The 18,297-nt window shown below is 44.5% G+C and overlaps 1 protein-coding gene across 5 annotated transcripts in view; it reads left to right on the top strand.

Annotated features, from left to right (window-relative positions):
• dapp1 (dual adaptor of phosphotyrosine and 3-phosphoinositides) overlaps nucleotides 1-18,297 on the top strand; it is a 162,855-nt gene that overhangs the window by 59,807 nt on the left and 84,751 nt on the right. For all 5 annotated transcript variants that reach the window (XM_087979902.1, XM_087979901.1, XM_087979900.1 and 2 more), the window contains 3 exons: nucleotides 7,138-7,304; nucleotides 10,848-10,918; nucleotides 17,741-17,822. In XM_087979902.1, coding sequence (XP_087836028.1) covers nucleotides 7,138-7,304; nucleotides 10,848-10,918; nucleotides 17,741-17,822 — 320 coding nt within the window. The remainder of the gene's footprint in view (nucleotides 1-7,137; nucleotides 7,305-10,847; nucleotides 10,919-17,740; nucleotides 17,823-18,297) is intronic.

Below are 18,297 nucleotides of genomic sequence, written 5' to 3'. Positions count from 1 at the left end.
GATGTTGCCAGGGTTGGAGGATCTGAGCTACAGGGAGAGGTTGAACAACTGGAGTTGTTTTCCCTGGAGCGTTGGAGGCTGAGGGGTGACCTTATAGAGGTTTACAAAATTATGAGGGGCATGGATAGGATAAATAGACAAAGTCTTTTCCCTTGGGTCGGGGAGTCCAGAACTAGAAGGCATAGGTTTAGGGTGAGAGAGGAAAGATATGAAAGAGACCTAAAGGGCAACCTTTTCACGCTGAGGGTGGTACGTGTATGGAATGAGCTGCCAGAGGAAGTGGTGGAGGCTGGTACAATTGCAAAGAAGAGGTCAGGAAGAAGATATTGGGGAGACAGGCCGCCTACTTGCGGAATGTTTCAGAGAACACCTCTGGGACACCTGGACCAACCAACCCAACCACCTCATAGCCCAACACTTTAACTCCCCCTCCCACTCCACCAAGGACATGCAGGTCCTTGGACTCCTCCATCGCCAGACCATGGCAACACGACGGTTGGAGGAAGAGCGCCTAATCTTCTGCCTGGGAACCCTCCAACCACAAGGGATGAACTCAGATTTCTCCAGTTTCCTCATTTCCCCTCCCCCCACTTTGTCTCAGTCAAATCCCTCGAACTCAGCACCGCCTTCCTAACCTGCAATCTTCTTCCTGACCTCTCCGCCCCCACCCCATTCCAGCCTATCACCCTCATCTTGACCTCCCTCCACCTATCGCATTTCCAAAGCCTCTCCCCCAAGTCCCTCCTCCCTACCTTTTATCTTAGCCTGCTGGACACACTTTCCTCATTCCTGAAGAAGGACTTATGCCCGAAATGTCGATTCTCCTGTTCCTTGGATGCTGCCTGACCTGCTGCGCTTTTCCAGCAACACATTTTCAGCTCTGATCTCCAGCATCTGCAGCCCTCACTTTCTCCTTGAATCACAGACCAGCCATGCAGCAAAACTGAGCTAACCAATCCCCACAGTATGTAGTACTCCAAATGCACTCTAACCAATGCTCGGCAAACTGAAACAAACTGTCCATGCTCTTCAATCTCCCTCACAATAAAACATAGCATTCTATACCATTTCCTGATTACTCATTGTATCCCTGCAGACTAACCTTCTGTGATTCTGTGACTCATGCAATAGGACACCCAGACCTCTCTGCATCTCAGAACTCTGCAAACTCCCACCATTTAGAAAATCTTTCTGCTAAAATAGACAATTTCTCACTTTCCCACATTGTACTCCATCTGCCAGATATTTGCCCACTCATTTAACTTATCTGTAGCCCTTTGTAGGTTCCTCACATTCTCTGCGCAACTCACTTTCTTGCCTATCTTTGTGTTACCAGCAAATTTAGCAAACATACTGCTGGTCTGTTCATCCAAATCATTGATATCAATTGGAAAGAGTTAAAATTTAACATCAACCCCTGTGGTACCACTCATGAATCTTGCCAATCTGAGAAAGATCCATTTATTCCTACTCTCTGCTTCCTGTTATCCAGCCAATCTTTTATCCATGTCAACGCGTTATCCTCTACGCCATCTGCTATTATTTTCCACAATAAACTTTGAAGTGCCATCTTATCAAATACCTTCTGGAAATCTAAGTAAAGAACATCCACTGATTCCCATTCATTTGCAGTGCAAGTTACTTTGTCAAAGTACTTTGTCAAAGAGGTCCAATAATTTAGTTAAAAATGATTTCCCTTTGATTATCTTGGACTGATCCAAGTGCCCTGTTATAATGTCTTCCTAATAGCTTCTAACATTTTCCCATGACAAATATTAAGCTAACTGGCTCGTAATTTTCTGTTTTCTATCTCCCTCCTATTTAAAATAAAGGAGTTGTATTAGTTATTTTCCAATATAAATGAAACCCATCACAAAGTCAAAAGTCCAATGCTCGCTGATCATTGCACAGTGTTCAGTTCTACTAGATTAGATTAGATTACTTACAGTGTGGAAACAGGCACTTCGGCCCAACAAGTCCACACCGCCCTGCCGAAGCGCAACCCACCCATACCCCTACATTTACCCCTTACCTAGCACTACTGGCAATTTAGCATGGCCAATTCACCTGACCTGCACATCTTTGGACTGTGGGAGGAAACCGGAGCACCCGGAGGAAACCCACGCAGACACGGGGAGAACGTGCAAACTCCACACAGTCAGTCGCCTGCGGCAGGAATTGAACCCAGGTCTCTGGCGCTGTGAGGCAGCAGTGCTAACCACTGTGCCACCGTGCCGCCCCGTACTCATAACTCTTCAGATGTGGAAGTTGTCTGTAGCTGCACACAATAAGAACTAGGTGTTTTCTAGGTTTGAGTTGATAAATGTCAATGAACATTTGTGCCATACAAGTAGCAGGAAGTGATGACTGCTAACAGAAGAGAATTTAACTATTTCCCCTTGATATTCAGTGGCACAGCCATAGCTGAATCCCTGACAATCAACATATTGGGTGTCACTATTGGCCAGAATCTGAGCTGGACGAGCCTTAGACAATAGACAATAGGTGCAGGAGTAGGCCATTCAGCCCTTCGAGCCTGCACCGCCATTCAACATGATCATGGCTGATCATTCCTAATCAGTATCCTGTTCCTGCCTTATCTCCATAACCCTTGATTCCACTATCTTTGAGAGCTCTATCCAACTCTTTCTTAAATGAATCCAGAGAGTGGGCCTCCACTGCCCTCTGGGGCAGAGCATTCCACACAGCCACCACTCTCTGGATGAAGAAGTTTCTCCTCATCTCTGTCCTAAATGGTCTACCCCATATTTTTAAGCTGTGTCCTCTGGTTCGGCACTCACCCATCAGCGGAAACATGTTTCCTGCTGCCAGAGTGTCCAATCCTTTCATAATCTTATACGTCTCAATCAGATCCCCTCTCAGTCTTCTAAACTCAAGGGTATACAAGCCCAGTCGCTTCAGTCTTTCAGTGTAAGGTAATCCCACCATTCCAGGAATTGACCTCGTGAACCTACGCTGCACTCCCTCAATAGCCAGAATGTCTTTTCCCAAATTTGGAGACCAGAACTGCACGCAGTACTCCAGGTGTGGTCTCACCAGGGCCCTGTACAGCTGCAGAAGCACCTCTTTGCTTCTATACTCAATTCCTCTTGTTATGAAGGCCAGCATGCTATTAGCCTTCTTCACTACCTGCTGTACCTGCATGCTTGCCTTCATTGACTGGTGTATAAGAACACCCAGGTCTCTCTGTACTGCCCTTTACCTAAACTGATTCCATTTAGGTAGTAATCTGCCTTCCTGCCACTGAAGTGGATAACCACACATTTATCCACATTAAACTTCATCTGCCATGCATCTGACCACTCACCTAACTTGTCCAGGTCACCCTGTAATCTCCTAACATCCTCATCACATTTCACCCTGCCACCCAGCTTTGTATCATCAGCAAATTTGCTAATGTTATTGCTGATACCATCTTCTATATCATTAACATATATTGTAAAAAGCTGCGGTCCCAGCACGGATCCCTGCGATACCCCACTGGTCACTGCCTGCCATTCTGAAATGGAGCCGTTTATCACTACCCTTTGTTTCCTATCAGCCAACCAATTTTCAATCCAAGTTAGTACTTTGCCCCCAATACCATGCGCCCTAATTTTACTCACTAACCTCCTGTCTGGGACTTTATCAAAAGCTTTCTGAAAGTCAAGGTACACTACATCTACTGGATCTCCCTCGTCCATCTTCAGCCTTATAAATACTGTGGCTATAACAACAGGTCAGAGGGTAGGAATACTGTAGTGAGTAACTCACATCCTGATTCATAGAGTCACTGAGACGTACAGCTCGGAAACAGACCCTTCAGTCCAACTCAGATATCCTAACCTAATCTAGTGCCATTTGCCAGCATTTTGCCCATTTTCCTCAAAACCCTTCCTATTCATATACCCATCCAGATGCCTTTTAAATGTTTCAGTTGTACCAGCTTCCATCACTTTCTCTGGTAGCCCATTCCACATGTACCACCTCCTGCGTGAAAAAGTTGTCACTTAGGTCCCTTTTTATATCTTTCCCCCTCACCCTAAACCTATGCACTCTAGTTCTGGACTCCCTCACTCCATAGAAACGACTGTTTCTATTCACCTTATCCATGCCCCTCATAATTTTATAAATCTCCATGAGATCACCCCTCAGCCTCCAACGCTCCAGGGAAAACAACCCCAGCCTATTCAGCCTCTCCCGATAGCTCAAATTCTCCAACCCTGAAACATCCTTGTAAATCTTTTCTGAAACCTTGCAAGTTTCACAACATTTTTCCCATGTTCGTAACCATGCCCTGAGCACATCTGCCTTCCCTGTTAGGCCCCTTTCATTAAAGTAAATGCAGTTTATTTTATCAGTCCTACCTTGTTCTCTGTATTGTCCCTGCCTGCCCTGACTGTTTGACTCGCTTCTGTTCTCAACTGTACCAGTCTCAGATTGATCTCTTTCCTCACTGGGTCTCACCCACCTTCCCGAGCAGATTTAACAAATCTACTCACCAGTATATTAGTCCCCTTCCAATTCAGGTGCAATCCATCCTTCTAGTACAGGTCACTTCTACCTCAGAAGACATTCCAATGATCTAAAAATGTGAAACCTTCTTCCATACACCAGCTCCTCAGCCAAGCATTCATCTGCTGTATCCGCCTATTCCTGCCCTCACTAGCTTATATCACCAGGAGTAATCCAGATATTACTACCCTCGAGGACCAACTTTTAAAATTCCGTCCTAACTTTCTATATCCTCCTTCAGAATTCATCCTTTTCCCTTCCTATGTCATTGGTTTCAATGTGTTCAATGACCTTCTGATGGTCCCTCTCCCCTGTGAGAACATTCTGCACCATCCCCGAGATATCCTTGATCCTGGCACCAGGGAGACAACACACCATTCTAATTTTTTGCTGCTGGCTACAGAAACATCTGTCTGTGCCTCTGACTAGAGAGTCCCCTAACACAATCAATCGCTTGGAACCCGACGTACCCCTCATTACATTCGAGCCTGACTTGATAGCAGAAACTTGGCTGTTCATGCTACGTTTCTCTGACAGTCCATAACCCCCTACATTTTCCAAAACAGCATATTTATTTGAAATGCGGATAGCCACAGAAGACTCCTGCACTACCTGACTACATCTCCTACCATTCCTGGAGTTAACCCACCTATCCGTCTATATCTGCGGCTTTTCTCCCTTCCTATAATTGCATTCTATCACATCCTCTAACTCTTGTAAATTCATTATTGACTCTAACTGTCACTCCAACCAATCCATTCGATCTGATAGGATTCACAACCAGAAACATTTCCTGCAGACATAACCCACAGTAACATGTAAACCCTCCCTAAATTTCCATATCTGACAAGATGGGCATATCACTCTACTAAAGACCATCTTTGTTCCTTCACAATCTACAGGCCCAGAAAATAGCACTGTATTATTGTTCTCAAAAAACCACTGCTCCAGCCTAACTTAATACTTTTGTTAAAAAGTCACACAGCACCAGGTTGTAGGCCAGCAGGTTTAAATGGAGGCACTAGTTTTTGGAACCACCTGATGAAGGAGCAGTGCTCCAAAAGCTAGTGCTTCCAAATAAACCTGTTGGACTGTAACCTAGTGTTGTGTGATTCTTAACTTTGTACACCCCAGTCCAACACTGGCACCTCTAAATCATTAATATTTTTGGCTTATATTTTAAAAATTTAATCAAGAGACAGATCTCAATAAAACATATAATCAAGAAAGAACCCACTCTACTCACTATTGTAGATTTACAGCAAGGTTACACTTAAAAACTATTGACTTATCTATTCCTTTGGTACAAGTCAGGAGTATGATGGAATACTCCCCATTTACCGAATGAGCACAGCCCCAACCACACTCAAGAAGCTTGACACTATCCAAGACAAAGCAGCCCACTTGATTGGCACGACATCCCCAAACATTCACTCCCTCTGCCACAGATACTCAGTGTCAACAATATGCCCTGCAGAAATTCACCAAGGCTATTGTGACAGACTCATGACCTCTACCATCTAGAAGGTCAAGAGCAGCAGATACATGGGAACACCACCCCCGCAAGTTCATCCTCACCATCCTGACTTGGAAATATATCGCTGTCCCTTCACGGTCACGGGGTCAAAGTCCTAGAATTCCTGTGTCCCTGTAGGGCACACAGACTGCAGGGGTTCAAGAAAGTAGCTCAAGGGTAACGATGGATGGGCAATAAATACTGGCCCAGCCAGGGATGCCCACATCCCATGCTTGAATAGGGGAAAAAAGACTAAAACAGAACTCCTTCCTCTCTACAACATGGAGGCTTGCACTCCCAGTAACACTGTACCTCCCACACTTTCTCCTAAATGAGAGTGTGAGATGGTAAAGAGCAGGAACAATACTCACACATGCACCAATTATTGTATATAACTATTCAAGACATGGTCCTTCTGATTGGGGCCTTCCACAGCCACATCCTTGTGAAGGTCAGAGGAAGGACCACCCAGCTCAGGCTAAGTGGAACAGTGGCTCAGTGGTTAGCACTGCTGCTTCACAATACTAGGGACCTAGGTTCAATTCCAACCTCATTTTTAGATATGTCTGGTGCTGCTCCTGGCATGCCCTCCTGCAATCTCCATTTAACCAGGGTTGATCTTCTGCCTTGATGGTAATGGGCCTACACCAGGTCGAGATTGTGCTGGTGTACAATTCTGATGCTCATTGCCCCCATGTTTCTTATGGATGGCAAGTCTTGATTGTTAGAGCTATTCAAAGACTATCCCATGTAGCACAGTGATAGTACCATGCAAAACAATGGAGGGTATTCTCAATGTGGAGGCAGGACATCATCTCCTTAAGGATGTGTGGTGGCTGCTCCTACCAATAACATCATGGGCAGAAACATCTGTAGCTTGTAGATTGGTGAGGATAAGATCAAGTAAACTTCTCCCTCCTCCACCACCTGCTCTAGTTATAGTAGGGATATTGAACCAAAGCATTTTAATGGAGTTAAGGTACAGATCAATCAGGACCCCACTGAATGACACAATAAGCATGAGGACCAACCTAGTCTCCAGTTCCAATGTAATTCAGTCAATGTCTGTGTCAATACTTGATTCATCATGAGCTTTTTCTGTATAGGATCCTGAAATCAATGATATCTTTCGTCTGGTGGGAATCCTCTGCTGGCTTGCTCTGTACCATGGCTTCGTGGCAGATTTTCACTTTCCATTGGCTCTCTACAAAAAGTTGCTTAATGTCCAACCAACACTGAATGACCTGAAGGAACTCTCACCAACATTAGGAAGGTAAGTCACTCTGGAAGGGACATGTTGAGAATAATCTTTAACAGATCTTGCAGTTTGTTCTAACGTGGTGTTCCACCATCACAGCCATTTGGATCAATGGGCAATGCCCAAGTCACATGATCCTGAGATCAAGATCCAGTTTAAAAGTAGAACATAGGTTCATGGTCTGGTAATGTCCTTAATCCCTAATAAATTTCTACTTTGTGTTTAAAAAAACTAACATTATCCAGCCACATAACCCAGAATTAGATTATCTAATGATAACAGTAGGTTGACCTGCATTCATTCTGTAGTACAATTACAGACATCACGGCTATATTAAGAAATGGTCCAGAGTGCATATTGTTAAACACACACACTTTCAGAACTCCCAAGCACAAAAGCAACTGTTGCTCCATCAATTATTTAAATTTAATATTATTCAGAGGAATTAAGAGATACTAGGGCAAAGGCATGTTTCTGGAGCTAAGTCTCAAATTAGCAATGAACTTAGTGAATACCTTTGCACAGGTTTAAGAGGTTCTGTTGCCTCCTCCCATTCCAATGGGCCAGTAGATGGGGAGTTGGGGGTGGGGGGGGTGGGGGGGAAGGGGGGAAGGTAGTTGGAGTAGTTTAAAAGTTCTAGTTGTAGTATGTATAGAACACAGAACAGTACAGCACAGTACAGGCCCTTCAGACCATGACGTGGTGCTAGTCTTCTATCGTACTCTAAGATCAGACTAACCTCCATAACCTTCATTGTACTGACTTCCATGTGCCTATCCAAGAGTCGCTTAAATGTCCCTAATGTATCTGACTCTACTACCACTGCTGGCAGTGCATTCCACACACCCACCACTCTCTGAGTAAAGAACCTACCTCTGGCATCTCCCCTAAACCTTCCTCCAATCACCTTAAAATTATACCCCCTCGTGATAGACATTTCTGCCATGGGAAAAAGTCTCTGGCTAGCCACTCCATCGATGCCCCTCAACATCTTGTACACCTCCATCAAGTCACCTCTCATCCTTCTATGCTCCAATTAGAAAGGCCTGACCTCCCTCAACCTTTCTTCGTAAGACATGCCCTCCAGTCCAGGCAGCATCCTGGCAAGTCTCCTCTGCACCCTCTCTAAAGGTTCCACACCTTTCCTATAATGAGGCGACCAGAACTGAATACAATGTTTCAAGTGTGGTCTAACCAGGAGTCTATGGCACTGCAGCATAATCTTGCAGCTCTTAAATTCAATCCCCCTGCTAATGAAAGCCAACACACCATACACCTTCTTAACAAACCTATCAACCTGGGTGGCAACTTTGAAGGGTTACGGACATGGACCCCAAGATACCTCTGTTTCTCCACACTACCAAGAATTCTTCCTTTCAAATCTGCATTCAGATTCGACCTTCCAAAGTGAATCATTCACATGTTTCCAGGTTGAACTCCATCTGCCACTTATCAGCCCAGTTCTGCATCCTGTCATTGTCTTGTTGTAACCTACAACAGCCCTTCACACTATACACAACTCCACCAACTTTTGTGTCATTGGCAAACTTATTAATCCACCCTTCTACTTCCTAATCCAAGTCATTTATAAAAATCACAAAGAGCAGAAGTCCCAGAACCAATCCCTGCAGAACACCACTGGTCAAGGAGCTCCAGGCTAAATATCCATCTACCACCACCCTCTGTCTTCTACGGGCCAGTCAATTCTGTATCCAGATAGACAGGTTTCCCTGTATCCCGTGTCTCCTTACTTTCTGACTGAGCCTACCATGAGGAACCTTATCAAACGCCTTACAAAAATCCATCTACACCACATCCGCTGCTCTACCTTCATCAGCGTGTTTTGTCATATCCTCAAAGAGTTCAATAAGGTTTGTGAGACATGACCTGCCCCTCTCAAAGCCATGCTGACTATCTCTAATCAAACTATGATTTTCCAAGTAATCATAAACCTGCCTCTCAGAATCCTCTCCAACACTGTGCACACCACAGACGTAAGACTGATTGGTCTGTAATTCCCAGAATTATCCCTATTCCCTTTCTTGAACAAGGGAATAACATTTGCCACCCTCCAATCATCTGGCACTACTCCCGTGGACAGTGAGGACGCAAAGATCATCGCCAAAGGTGCAGCAATCTCTTCCCTCGCTTCCTGTAGTAAGCTAGGGTTATACCCCTTCAGGCCCAGGGGATTTATCTACCTGTATGTTTTTCAAAATTTTCAGCACATCCTCCTTCCTAACGTCAATCTGTTCTAGCATATCAGTCAATTTCACACTGTACTCAGAAACACCAAGGTCATTCTCAGTAGTGAATACTGGAGCAAAGTATTCATTAAGGGTCTCCCTATTTCCTCCGATTCCAGGCACAAGTTCCCTCTACTATCCCTGATCGGCCCTACTCTCACTCTGGCCATCTTCTTGTTCCTTACATAAGTGTAGAACGCCTTAGGGTTTTCCTTAATCCTACCCACTGAAGTTTTGTCATGCCTCCTTCTAACTCTCCTAAGTCCATTCTTCAGTTCCTGCCTGGCCAGCTGGTAATCCTCTAGAGCCCTGTCTGTTCCTTGCCTCCTCAACCTTAAGTAAGCTTCCTTCTTCCTCTTGACTAGATGTTCCACATCCCTTGTCACCCAAGGTTCCTTCACCCTACCATCCCTTCCTTGCCTCAGTGGGACAAACCTGTCCAGCACTATCAGCAGGTACTTCCTAAACAACTTCCACACTTCTGTTTGCATCTCCCCTGAGAACATCTGTTCACAATTTAGGCACCCCAGTTCCTGCCTAATAGCATTGTAATTCCCTCTGCCCAAATTAGATACATTCCTATACCGTCTGCTCCTATCCCTCTCTGTTATTATAGTAAAGGTCAAGGAGTTGTGATCACTATCAGCAAAATGTTTTCCCACTGAAAGATCTGACACCTGACCTGGTTTGTTGCCAAGCACCAAATCCAATATGGCCTCCCCTCTAGTCGGCCTATCTACATACTGCATCAGGAACCCTTCCTGGACACACTTTGAACTCAGTAAGTTCCATTCAATATTAGGGAAGTTAAAGTCACCCATGACAACAACCTTGTTACTTCTACACATTTCTAAAATCTGCCTCCCAATCTGCTCCATGTCTCTGTTGCTACTGAGGGGCCTGTAGAAAACTTCCAATAAAGTGACTGCTCCTTTCCTGTTTCTGACTTCCACCCACACTGACTCTGTGGACAGTATCATTCAGTTTAAAGTGGAACAACAAATTACATTGAAATAGCATTTTAAAACAGTAAAACATTGCAAAACGTTTCAGTGGATTGTATCAAATAAAACTGGGGACTGAACCACATAGGATATTAGGACAGGGTACCAGAAACTTTTTCAGGTTTTTGTGTTTTAAGGAACAGCTGAAAGGAGAGAGATGAATTCTAGTTCTCAGGGCACAGACAGTGGGGATCAGGAACACACAACAGAGTAATTCAAATCAGGGTTACACAAAAGGTCAGTTTACCTTCTTTGGCAACAGTTAAAATAGCTGAAGTTCATTAATTACTTTTCTATTTTATCTCTAGCAATTTGCAGATGCTTCTCAATTATGAGGATGATGACCTTGAAGAGACATTCTGCAGACAGTTCACAGTAGGTCACCCACATGTTTTTCATCTCTCTCTGATTTTCCTTTGTACGGTCACAGACTCATGCTGACATAAATTTGCATGAGATGTATTGTATTCTGGAAAGCCTGTATCTGAAAAAGCCAATATTCACTCAGTCTTACATTTATTTACAGAGGGAAAGCATTATATACATTGATCTCCAAACTCAACCAGACCACAGATTCAATAAGTGTCTCTTTGATATGGGCCAAAATGAAACCCAAATTAATTCCTACAATCTGTGTAAGATTAAACACAATGATTATACAGTTCTAGAGCATGTGTTTGACTGTTACAGATAATGACTGCCAAGTTTATTCAGTACACTCCAGCAAGTGGAAACATATACTTCCAGGCAGATTGTAACTGCTTAGGGTGGTTAGTAGGGGTGCCAAATGATATTAAATGTATTCCTGGAAATTTCATCATATGACTTGTCCCCAGGTTCCAACCATTATTTGGCTAACATAGCTATCCTTGTTACGCACTGTGCTCTTACACAATTAGAAACCAATAACTGGATGATGCTTGATTGGCTGCCCAAAAGCCTTTTTGTTTTATTCTCATACTCAGTGTTCCAAATGGGATGGATAGGAAGGTTCAAGGAAAATGATAAATAACACACACATCTATTTGAATGTCCCTGTGATTTATCTCCGGGGTTGCTGTTGGCAGTGTCCTGGGGTTTGAGCTTGGAGAGTCCCGGACAATCCTAACCCTATGAGGAATTCAGCACAATCCTCTCCATATGAAAGCGTAGTGCTGGAGTTAATGATAAAGGATCCCATGTCTGTGTGTGTCCCACCCAGTCAAATACCCTACCCGAATAGTTTTAAAGCCAATAAATAATCTCTGTTAAAAATACCTTGCATTTTAATTTTCATGGTCCTCTGAATTTTTGTTTTGGTCTACCCAGAAGTGTTATCACACACACAATGGAGCAACCTTCCCACCACCAAAATCACCATGATTTGGATTTTACTTTTCTTTTAGTTACGATCCACCAACAGTTAAAAACACCCATGTAACCAGTTTGATATTTACATACATAAGCTGTGATGAGCAATGGAAACCTTCAAAAGTGAAGAGGAACCCGGGGGTGGTGGTGGTAGTGGTGTTTGGCGGGAGGGGGGGGTGTGGGGGTATGGGGGAAGGTAAGGAGGCTTCAGAGTCTTCTCCAGTGTTTTTAGAGTCTTCTCCAGAGCTTTTGATTCCTACCAGCTGTCTGAAGAGTAATGATCGAGCCAGCGAGTCATACTGCACAGAAACAGATCCTTCAGTCCAACCCATCCATGCCGACCAGATGTCCTAACCTAATCTAGACCCATTTGCCAGCATTTGACACATATTAATCTAAACCCTTCCTATTCATATACCCATCCAGATGTCTTTTAAATGCTGTAATTGCATCAGCCTCCACCACTTCCTCTGGCAGCTCATTCCATACAAGCACCACCCTCTGTGTGAAAAAGTTGCCCCTTAGGTCCATAAGGCCATAAGACCATAAGACATAGGAGTGGAAGTAAGGCTATTCGGCCCATCGAGTCCACTCCGCCATTTAATCATGGCTGATGGGCATTTCAACTCCACTTACCCGCATTCTCCCCATAGCCCTTAATTCCTTGTGACACCAAGAATTTATCAATCTCTGCCTTGAAGACATTTAGCATCCCGGCCTCCACTGCACTCCGTGGCAATGAATTCCACAGGCCCACCACTCTCTGGCTGAAGAAATGTCTAGATTACTAGATTAGATTACTTACAGTGTGGAAACAGGCCCTTCGGCCCAACAAGTCCACACCGCCCCGCCGAAGCGCAACCCACCCATACCCCTACATTTACCCCTTACCTAACACTACGGGCAATTTAGCATGGCCAATTCACCTGACCTGCACATCTTTGGACTGTGGGAGGAAACCGGAGCACCCGGAGGAAACCCACGCAGACACGGGGAGAACGTGCAAACTCCACACAGTCAGTCGCCTGAGGCGGGAATTGAACCCGGGTCTCTGGCGCTGTGAGGCAGCAGTGCTAACCACTGTGCCACCGTGTCTCCGCATTTCTGTTCTGAATTGACCCCCTCTAATTCTAAGGCTGTGCCCACAGGTCCTAGTCTCCTCGCCTAACGGAAACAATTTCCTAGCGTCCACCCTTTCCAAGCCATGTATTATCTTGTAAGTTTCTATTAGATCTCCCCTTAACCTTCTAAACTCCAATGAGTACAATCCCAGGATCCTCAGCCATTCCTCGTATGTTAGACCTACCATTCCAGGGATCATCCGTGTGAATCTCCGCTGGACACGCTCCACTGCCAGTATGTCCCTCCTGAGGTGTAGGGCCCAAAACTGGACACAGTACTCTAAATGTATCCTAACTAGAGCTTTATTAAATCTCAGTAGCACATCGCTGCTTTTATATTCTAACCCTCTTGAGATAAATGACAACATTGCATTCGCTTTCTTAATCATGGATTCAACCTGCATGTTTACCTTTAGAGAATCCTCGACTAGCACGCCCAGATCCCTTTGTACTTTGGCTTTATGAATCTTTTCACCGTTTAGAAAGTAGTCCATGCCTGTATTCTATTTTCCAAAGTGCAAGACCTCGCATTTGGTCACATTGAACTTCATCAGCCATTTCCTGGACCACTCTCCCAAACTGTCTAGATCCTTCTGCAGCCTCCCCACTTCCTCAGTACTACCTGCCTGTCCACCTATCTTCGTTATCATCGGCAAACTTCACTAGAATTCCCCCAGTCCCTTCATCCAGATCATTAATATATAATGTGAACAGCTGCAGCCCCAACACTGAACCCTGTGGGACACCACTTGTCACTGGCTGCCATTCCGAAAAAGAACTCTCTGCCTTCTGTCAGACAGCCAAACCTCAATCCATGCCAGTAGCTCACCTCGAACACCATGGGCCCTCACCTTACTCAGCAGCATCCCGTGTGGCACCTTATCAAAGGCCTTTTGGAAGTCTAGATAGACCACATCCACTGGGTTTCCCTGGTCTAACCTACTTGTCACCTCTTCAAAGAATTCTAACAGGTTTGTCAGGCACGACCTCCCCTTACTAAATCCATGTTGACTTGTTCTAATCCGACCTTGCTCTTCCAAGAATTTAGAAACCTCATCCTTAACGATGGATTCTAGAATTTTACCAACAACCGAGGTTAGGCTAATTGGCCTATAATTTTCCATCTTTTGTATTGATCCTTTCTTAAACAATGGGGTTACAACAGCAGTCTTCCAATCATCCGAGACTTTCCCTGACTCCAGTGACTTTTGAAAGATCTCAACCAAAGCCTCCGCTATTTCCTCAGCCACCTCCCTCAGAACTCTAGGATGTAGCCCATCAGGGCCAAGAGATTTGTCAATTTTAAGACCTTTTAGCTTTTCTAGCACTATCTCTTTTGTAACGGCAACCATACTCAACTCAGCCCCCTGACTCCCTTTAATTGTTGGGATATTACTCATGTCTTCCACTGTGAAGACTGACGCAAAGTACTTATTAAGTTCTCCAGCTATTTCCTTATCTCCCATCACTAGGCTTCCAGCATCAGTTTGAAGAGGCCCAATGTCTACTTTTGCCTGTCATTTGTTTCTTATGTATTGAAAGAAACTTTTACTATCATTTTTAATATTACTGGCTAGCCTACCTTCATATTTGATCCTCTCCATCCTTATTTCTCTCTTTGTTATCCTCTGTTTGTTTTTGTAGCCTTCCCAATCTTCTGATTTCCCAGTGCTCTTGGCCACTTTATAGGATCTCTCTTTCTCTTTAATACATTTCCTGACTTCCTTTGTCAGTCATGTCTGTCTAACCCCTCCCCGGATAATCTTTCTTTTCTTGGGTATGAACCTCTATACGGTGTCCTCAATTATACCCACAAACTCCTGCCATTTTTGCTCTACTGTCTTCCCTGCTAGGCTCTGTTTCCAGTCGATTTTCGTCAGTTCCTCTCTCATGCGCTCATAATTACCTTTGTTTAACTGTAACACCATTACATCCAATTTTGCCTTCTCTCTTTCAAACTGCAGACTGAACTCTACCATATTATGATCGCTGCTTCCTAAGTGTTCCCTTACTTTAAGATCTTTTATAAAGTCTGGTTCATTACATAGCACTAGGTCCAAAATAGCCTGCTCCCTTGTGGGCTCCATGACAAGCTGTTCCAAAAAGCCATCCTGTAAGCATTCCAAGAATTCCCTTTCTTTGGATCCACTGGCAACATTATTTACCCAGTCCACCTGCATATTGAAGTCCCCCATGATTACTGTGACCTTGCCTTTCTGACATGCTTTTTCTATTTCCCGGTACATGTTGCGCCCCTGGTCCTGACCACTGTTAGGAGGTCTGTACATAACTCCCACTATGGTTTTTTTGCCTTTGTGGTTCCTCAATTCCACCCACACAGACTCCACATCATCCGACGCTATGTCATTCAGTACCATAGATTTAATTTTGTTCTTAACTAACAAGGCCACCCCGCCCCCTCTGCCCACCTCCCTGTCTTTTCGATAAGTTGTAAATCCTTGGATGTTTAACTGCCAGTCCTGAACCCCCCGCAACCACGTCTCTGTGATGCCTACCACATCATAATCATTCACGATGATCTGTGCTGTTAGTTCATCTACTTTGTTACGAATGCTATGAGCATTCAGGCAAAGTGCCTTAATGCTAACATTCTTATCATTAGAGATATTGGAAGTCATAAGATGTCCTAAATTATCCTTCCTATTTGTTGCATTCCTAATCTGCGTCAAGGTTAAATCCACCTGCGTACATGCTATCCTCCTGCTTATCTTTCCATTTAACTCCATACTCCCTGTCGCTTTCACTTTCCCTTCCCCCCAACTCAGAAGTTTAAAGTCCTACTGAACACCCTATTTATCCTCTTCACTAGAACATTGGTACCAGATCAGTTCAGATGGAGACCGTCCCAACGGTACAGATCCCCACGGTTCCAAAACTGATGCCAATGCCTCATGAAATGGAATCCCTCTTTCCCACACCAATCCCTTAGCCATGTGTTTACTTCCCTAATTTTCTTATCCCTATGCCAATTGGCACGTGGCTCGGGCAGTAATCCGGAGATTATGACCCTTGAGGACTTGTACTTCAACTTCCTTCCTAGCGCTCGATAATCCCCAAATAGGTCCTCCACCCTAGCTTTGCCTATGTTGTTAGTCCCAACGTGGACCACAACAACTGGATCCTCCCCCCCCCCCGCTCCAATATCCTTTCAAGCCGGTCGGAGATGTCCTGCACCCTGGCACCGGGTAGGCAACACACCATGCGAGACTCCCGATCCGACTTGCATAGGATACTATCTGTCCGCCTAATTATAGAATCCCCTATAACAACTACTTGTCTTTTTGCTCCCCCCTCTTGAATGGCCTTCTGCACCATGGAGCTGCGGTCAGCTGGCTCATCCTGTCCAGAGCCCTTTTCCTCATCCGTACAGGTAGCAAGAATCTCATACCTGTTGGACAAGGTCAAGGGCTGAGGCTCCTGAACTCCTGAACTCAGGTTCCCCCTGCCTGCCTCACTTACAGTCACACTCTGATGTCCCTGATCACTAACTGAATGTGAATTACCTAATCTCCCAGGTGTGACTGCCTCCTGAAACAAAGCCTTGCGGATATATATGGTCACTGCTTTCCTTCCCGGCTGCCCCTCTGGTCCACGTCACTTCCTCCGCTGCTCCCGCTCCTTCTCTGCTGCTGCTCGCACCTAAAATGGGGGTAGGATGGGGGTTTGTTGGTGATGTGCGGGAGTGCGCTGACATCTGCTGATCATTGGGATCAGACATGACCCTATAGCTGCCAGTTCTCTTTTGCTATTTTTCGGAAGTGGGCAGTTGAATGTATTAACTGGTCCATTGGAAAGTCCTTGGTTTATCTGTCTGTGGCCAAGCCATTACTCGGCTTCAACAACAGACTCCACTCATATGACTCCTTTAATGAGGTTTTAAAAGTTCCTGGATGCTTCACAGAAGCAATTATCAAACAAAATTCAATGTCAAGTCGTACATGGGGTTGTCAGGTCTAGTGACTGAGCTTGATTGAAGAGGTAGGTTTTAAGGCGCATTGTAAAAGACAAGAGGAGGGATATTGAGAAGGAGAAGTCCAGAGAGACAGAAGTTCAGGAGGTTAAAGGCACAACCTCTAGTGACGGAGCAATCACAATCAAGGAGGGACAGAGATCTCGGTGGGTTATTGGGACTGGAGGAGATGACAGAAAGAGAAGGATGAGGCAAGCAAATGGAATTCAGATGCAGTCTCTCATCAATGGGCTGAGAGAACAGGGCTGTGAGGTTCATCTTCGATATGTTTCTCTCAAATTCCTCTTTATTCTAATGAGAGGATACGCCAATCAAAAGTAAATGGAGTTAAATTTGCTTTGGGGCTGCATTGTAAAGTGGGAAACATTGATTAAGTTTCCCTCCTTCGATATCTCCACCTGATTTACATTTTCAGCCAACTGGGTAAGATCTGTAACGGTTGCCTCAACATTTCACACAATTGCATCGTTCACCTTAATGTTTAAAGACATGTCTATTTAAAGGCTCCAACAGGCCATGTCCAAAAGTACTGGTATAGAGGTTACTTTACTAAGATAAGCCAGCAAGTAAGGGTATGATTGTATTTCTCCAAAGAACCAATGTGTTAATATCTCTGTTGCAGTAGGAGTCAAGAATCATAATACAAATGTACTTGGTGTTCTAGTGATAAAATCACTTCTGAATCTGTTTCCTATTTCTCAGCTCAGCTCAGTTTGTTGGCTTTGTCTTTTTCAGGTAGGGAGAGAAATGATTGATGGATCAGTTACTGAACATGAGCTTATTCCCAATGGTAAAAACATTCCTGTAACAAAACAGAACAGGTAAGACTCCTTTTGGTAAGAGAAAGACTAATCTTCGAAAGCATCTTCCATGACCTCAGGACATGTCAGAATACTTCATGGACAGCACAGCTGAAGGTCTGGGCTGTTTGATTCATGAATCTTTGGGATCTACAGCCTTCAGAGCAGTGAAATTCACACATCACATTCCTCATTGTGTAGTAGGTAGTGTCCTGTCAGTGGAGAATAAACTCACATTGCTACTGCATAGAGGTACAGCTAGCTTCACCTATCATTCACATTTTTGAGACAGTCTAGCCTTCCAGGATAATTTGATATAGATAAGGCACTTTCTGGGACAGAACATGGTGGCCTTGGGATGATTCGTGAGTTTGCACAACAGACAGTGAGCAATGATCTGACCAACGGTAGTTATTATTCCACAGAATAGTTTTGTTGGGCCCTATTTCAGCATCAGGTATAGCAAACAAATATCTTGGGTGTTCACAACAGGCAG

The sequence above is a fragment of the Chiloscyllium plagiosum genome, unplaced genomic scaffold (genome assembly GCF_037043375.1).
Source record: "Chiloscyllium plagiosum isolate Xiang-an unplaced genomic scaffold, Cpla_swu_hap1 HiC_scaffold_36, whole genome shotgun sequence".
NCBI lineage: Eukaryota > Metazoa > Chordata > Chondrichthyes > Orectolobiformes > Hemiscylliidae > Chiloscyllium > Chiloscyllium plagiosum.
This window is presented reverse-complemented; position numbering and strand designations above follow the sequence as displayed.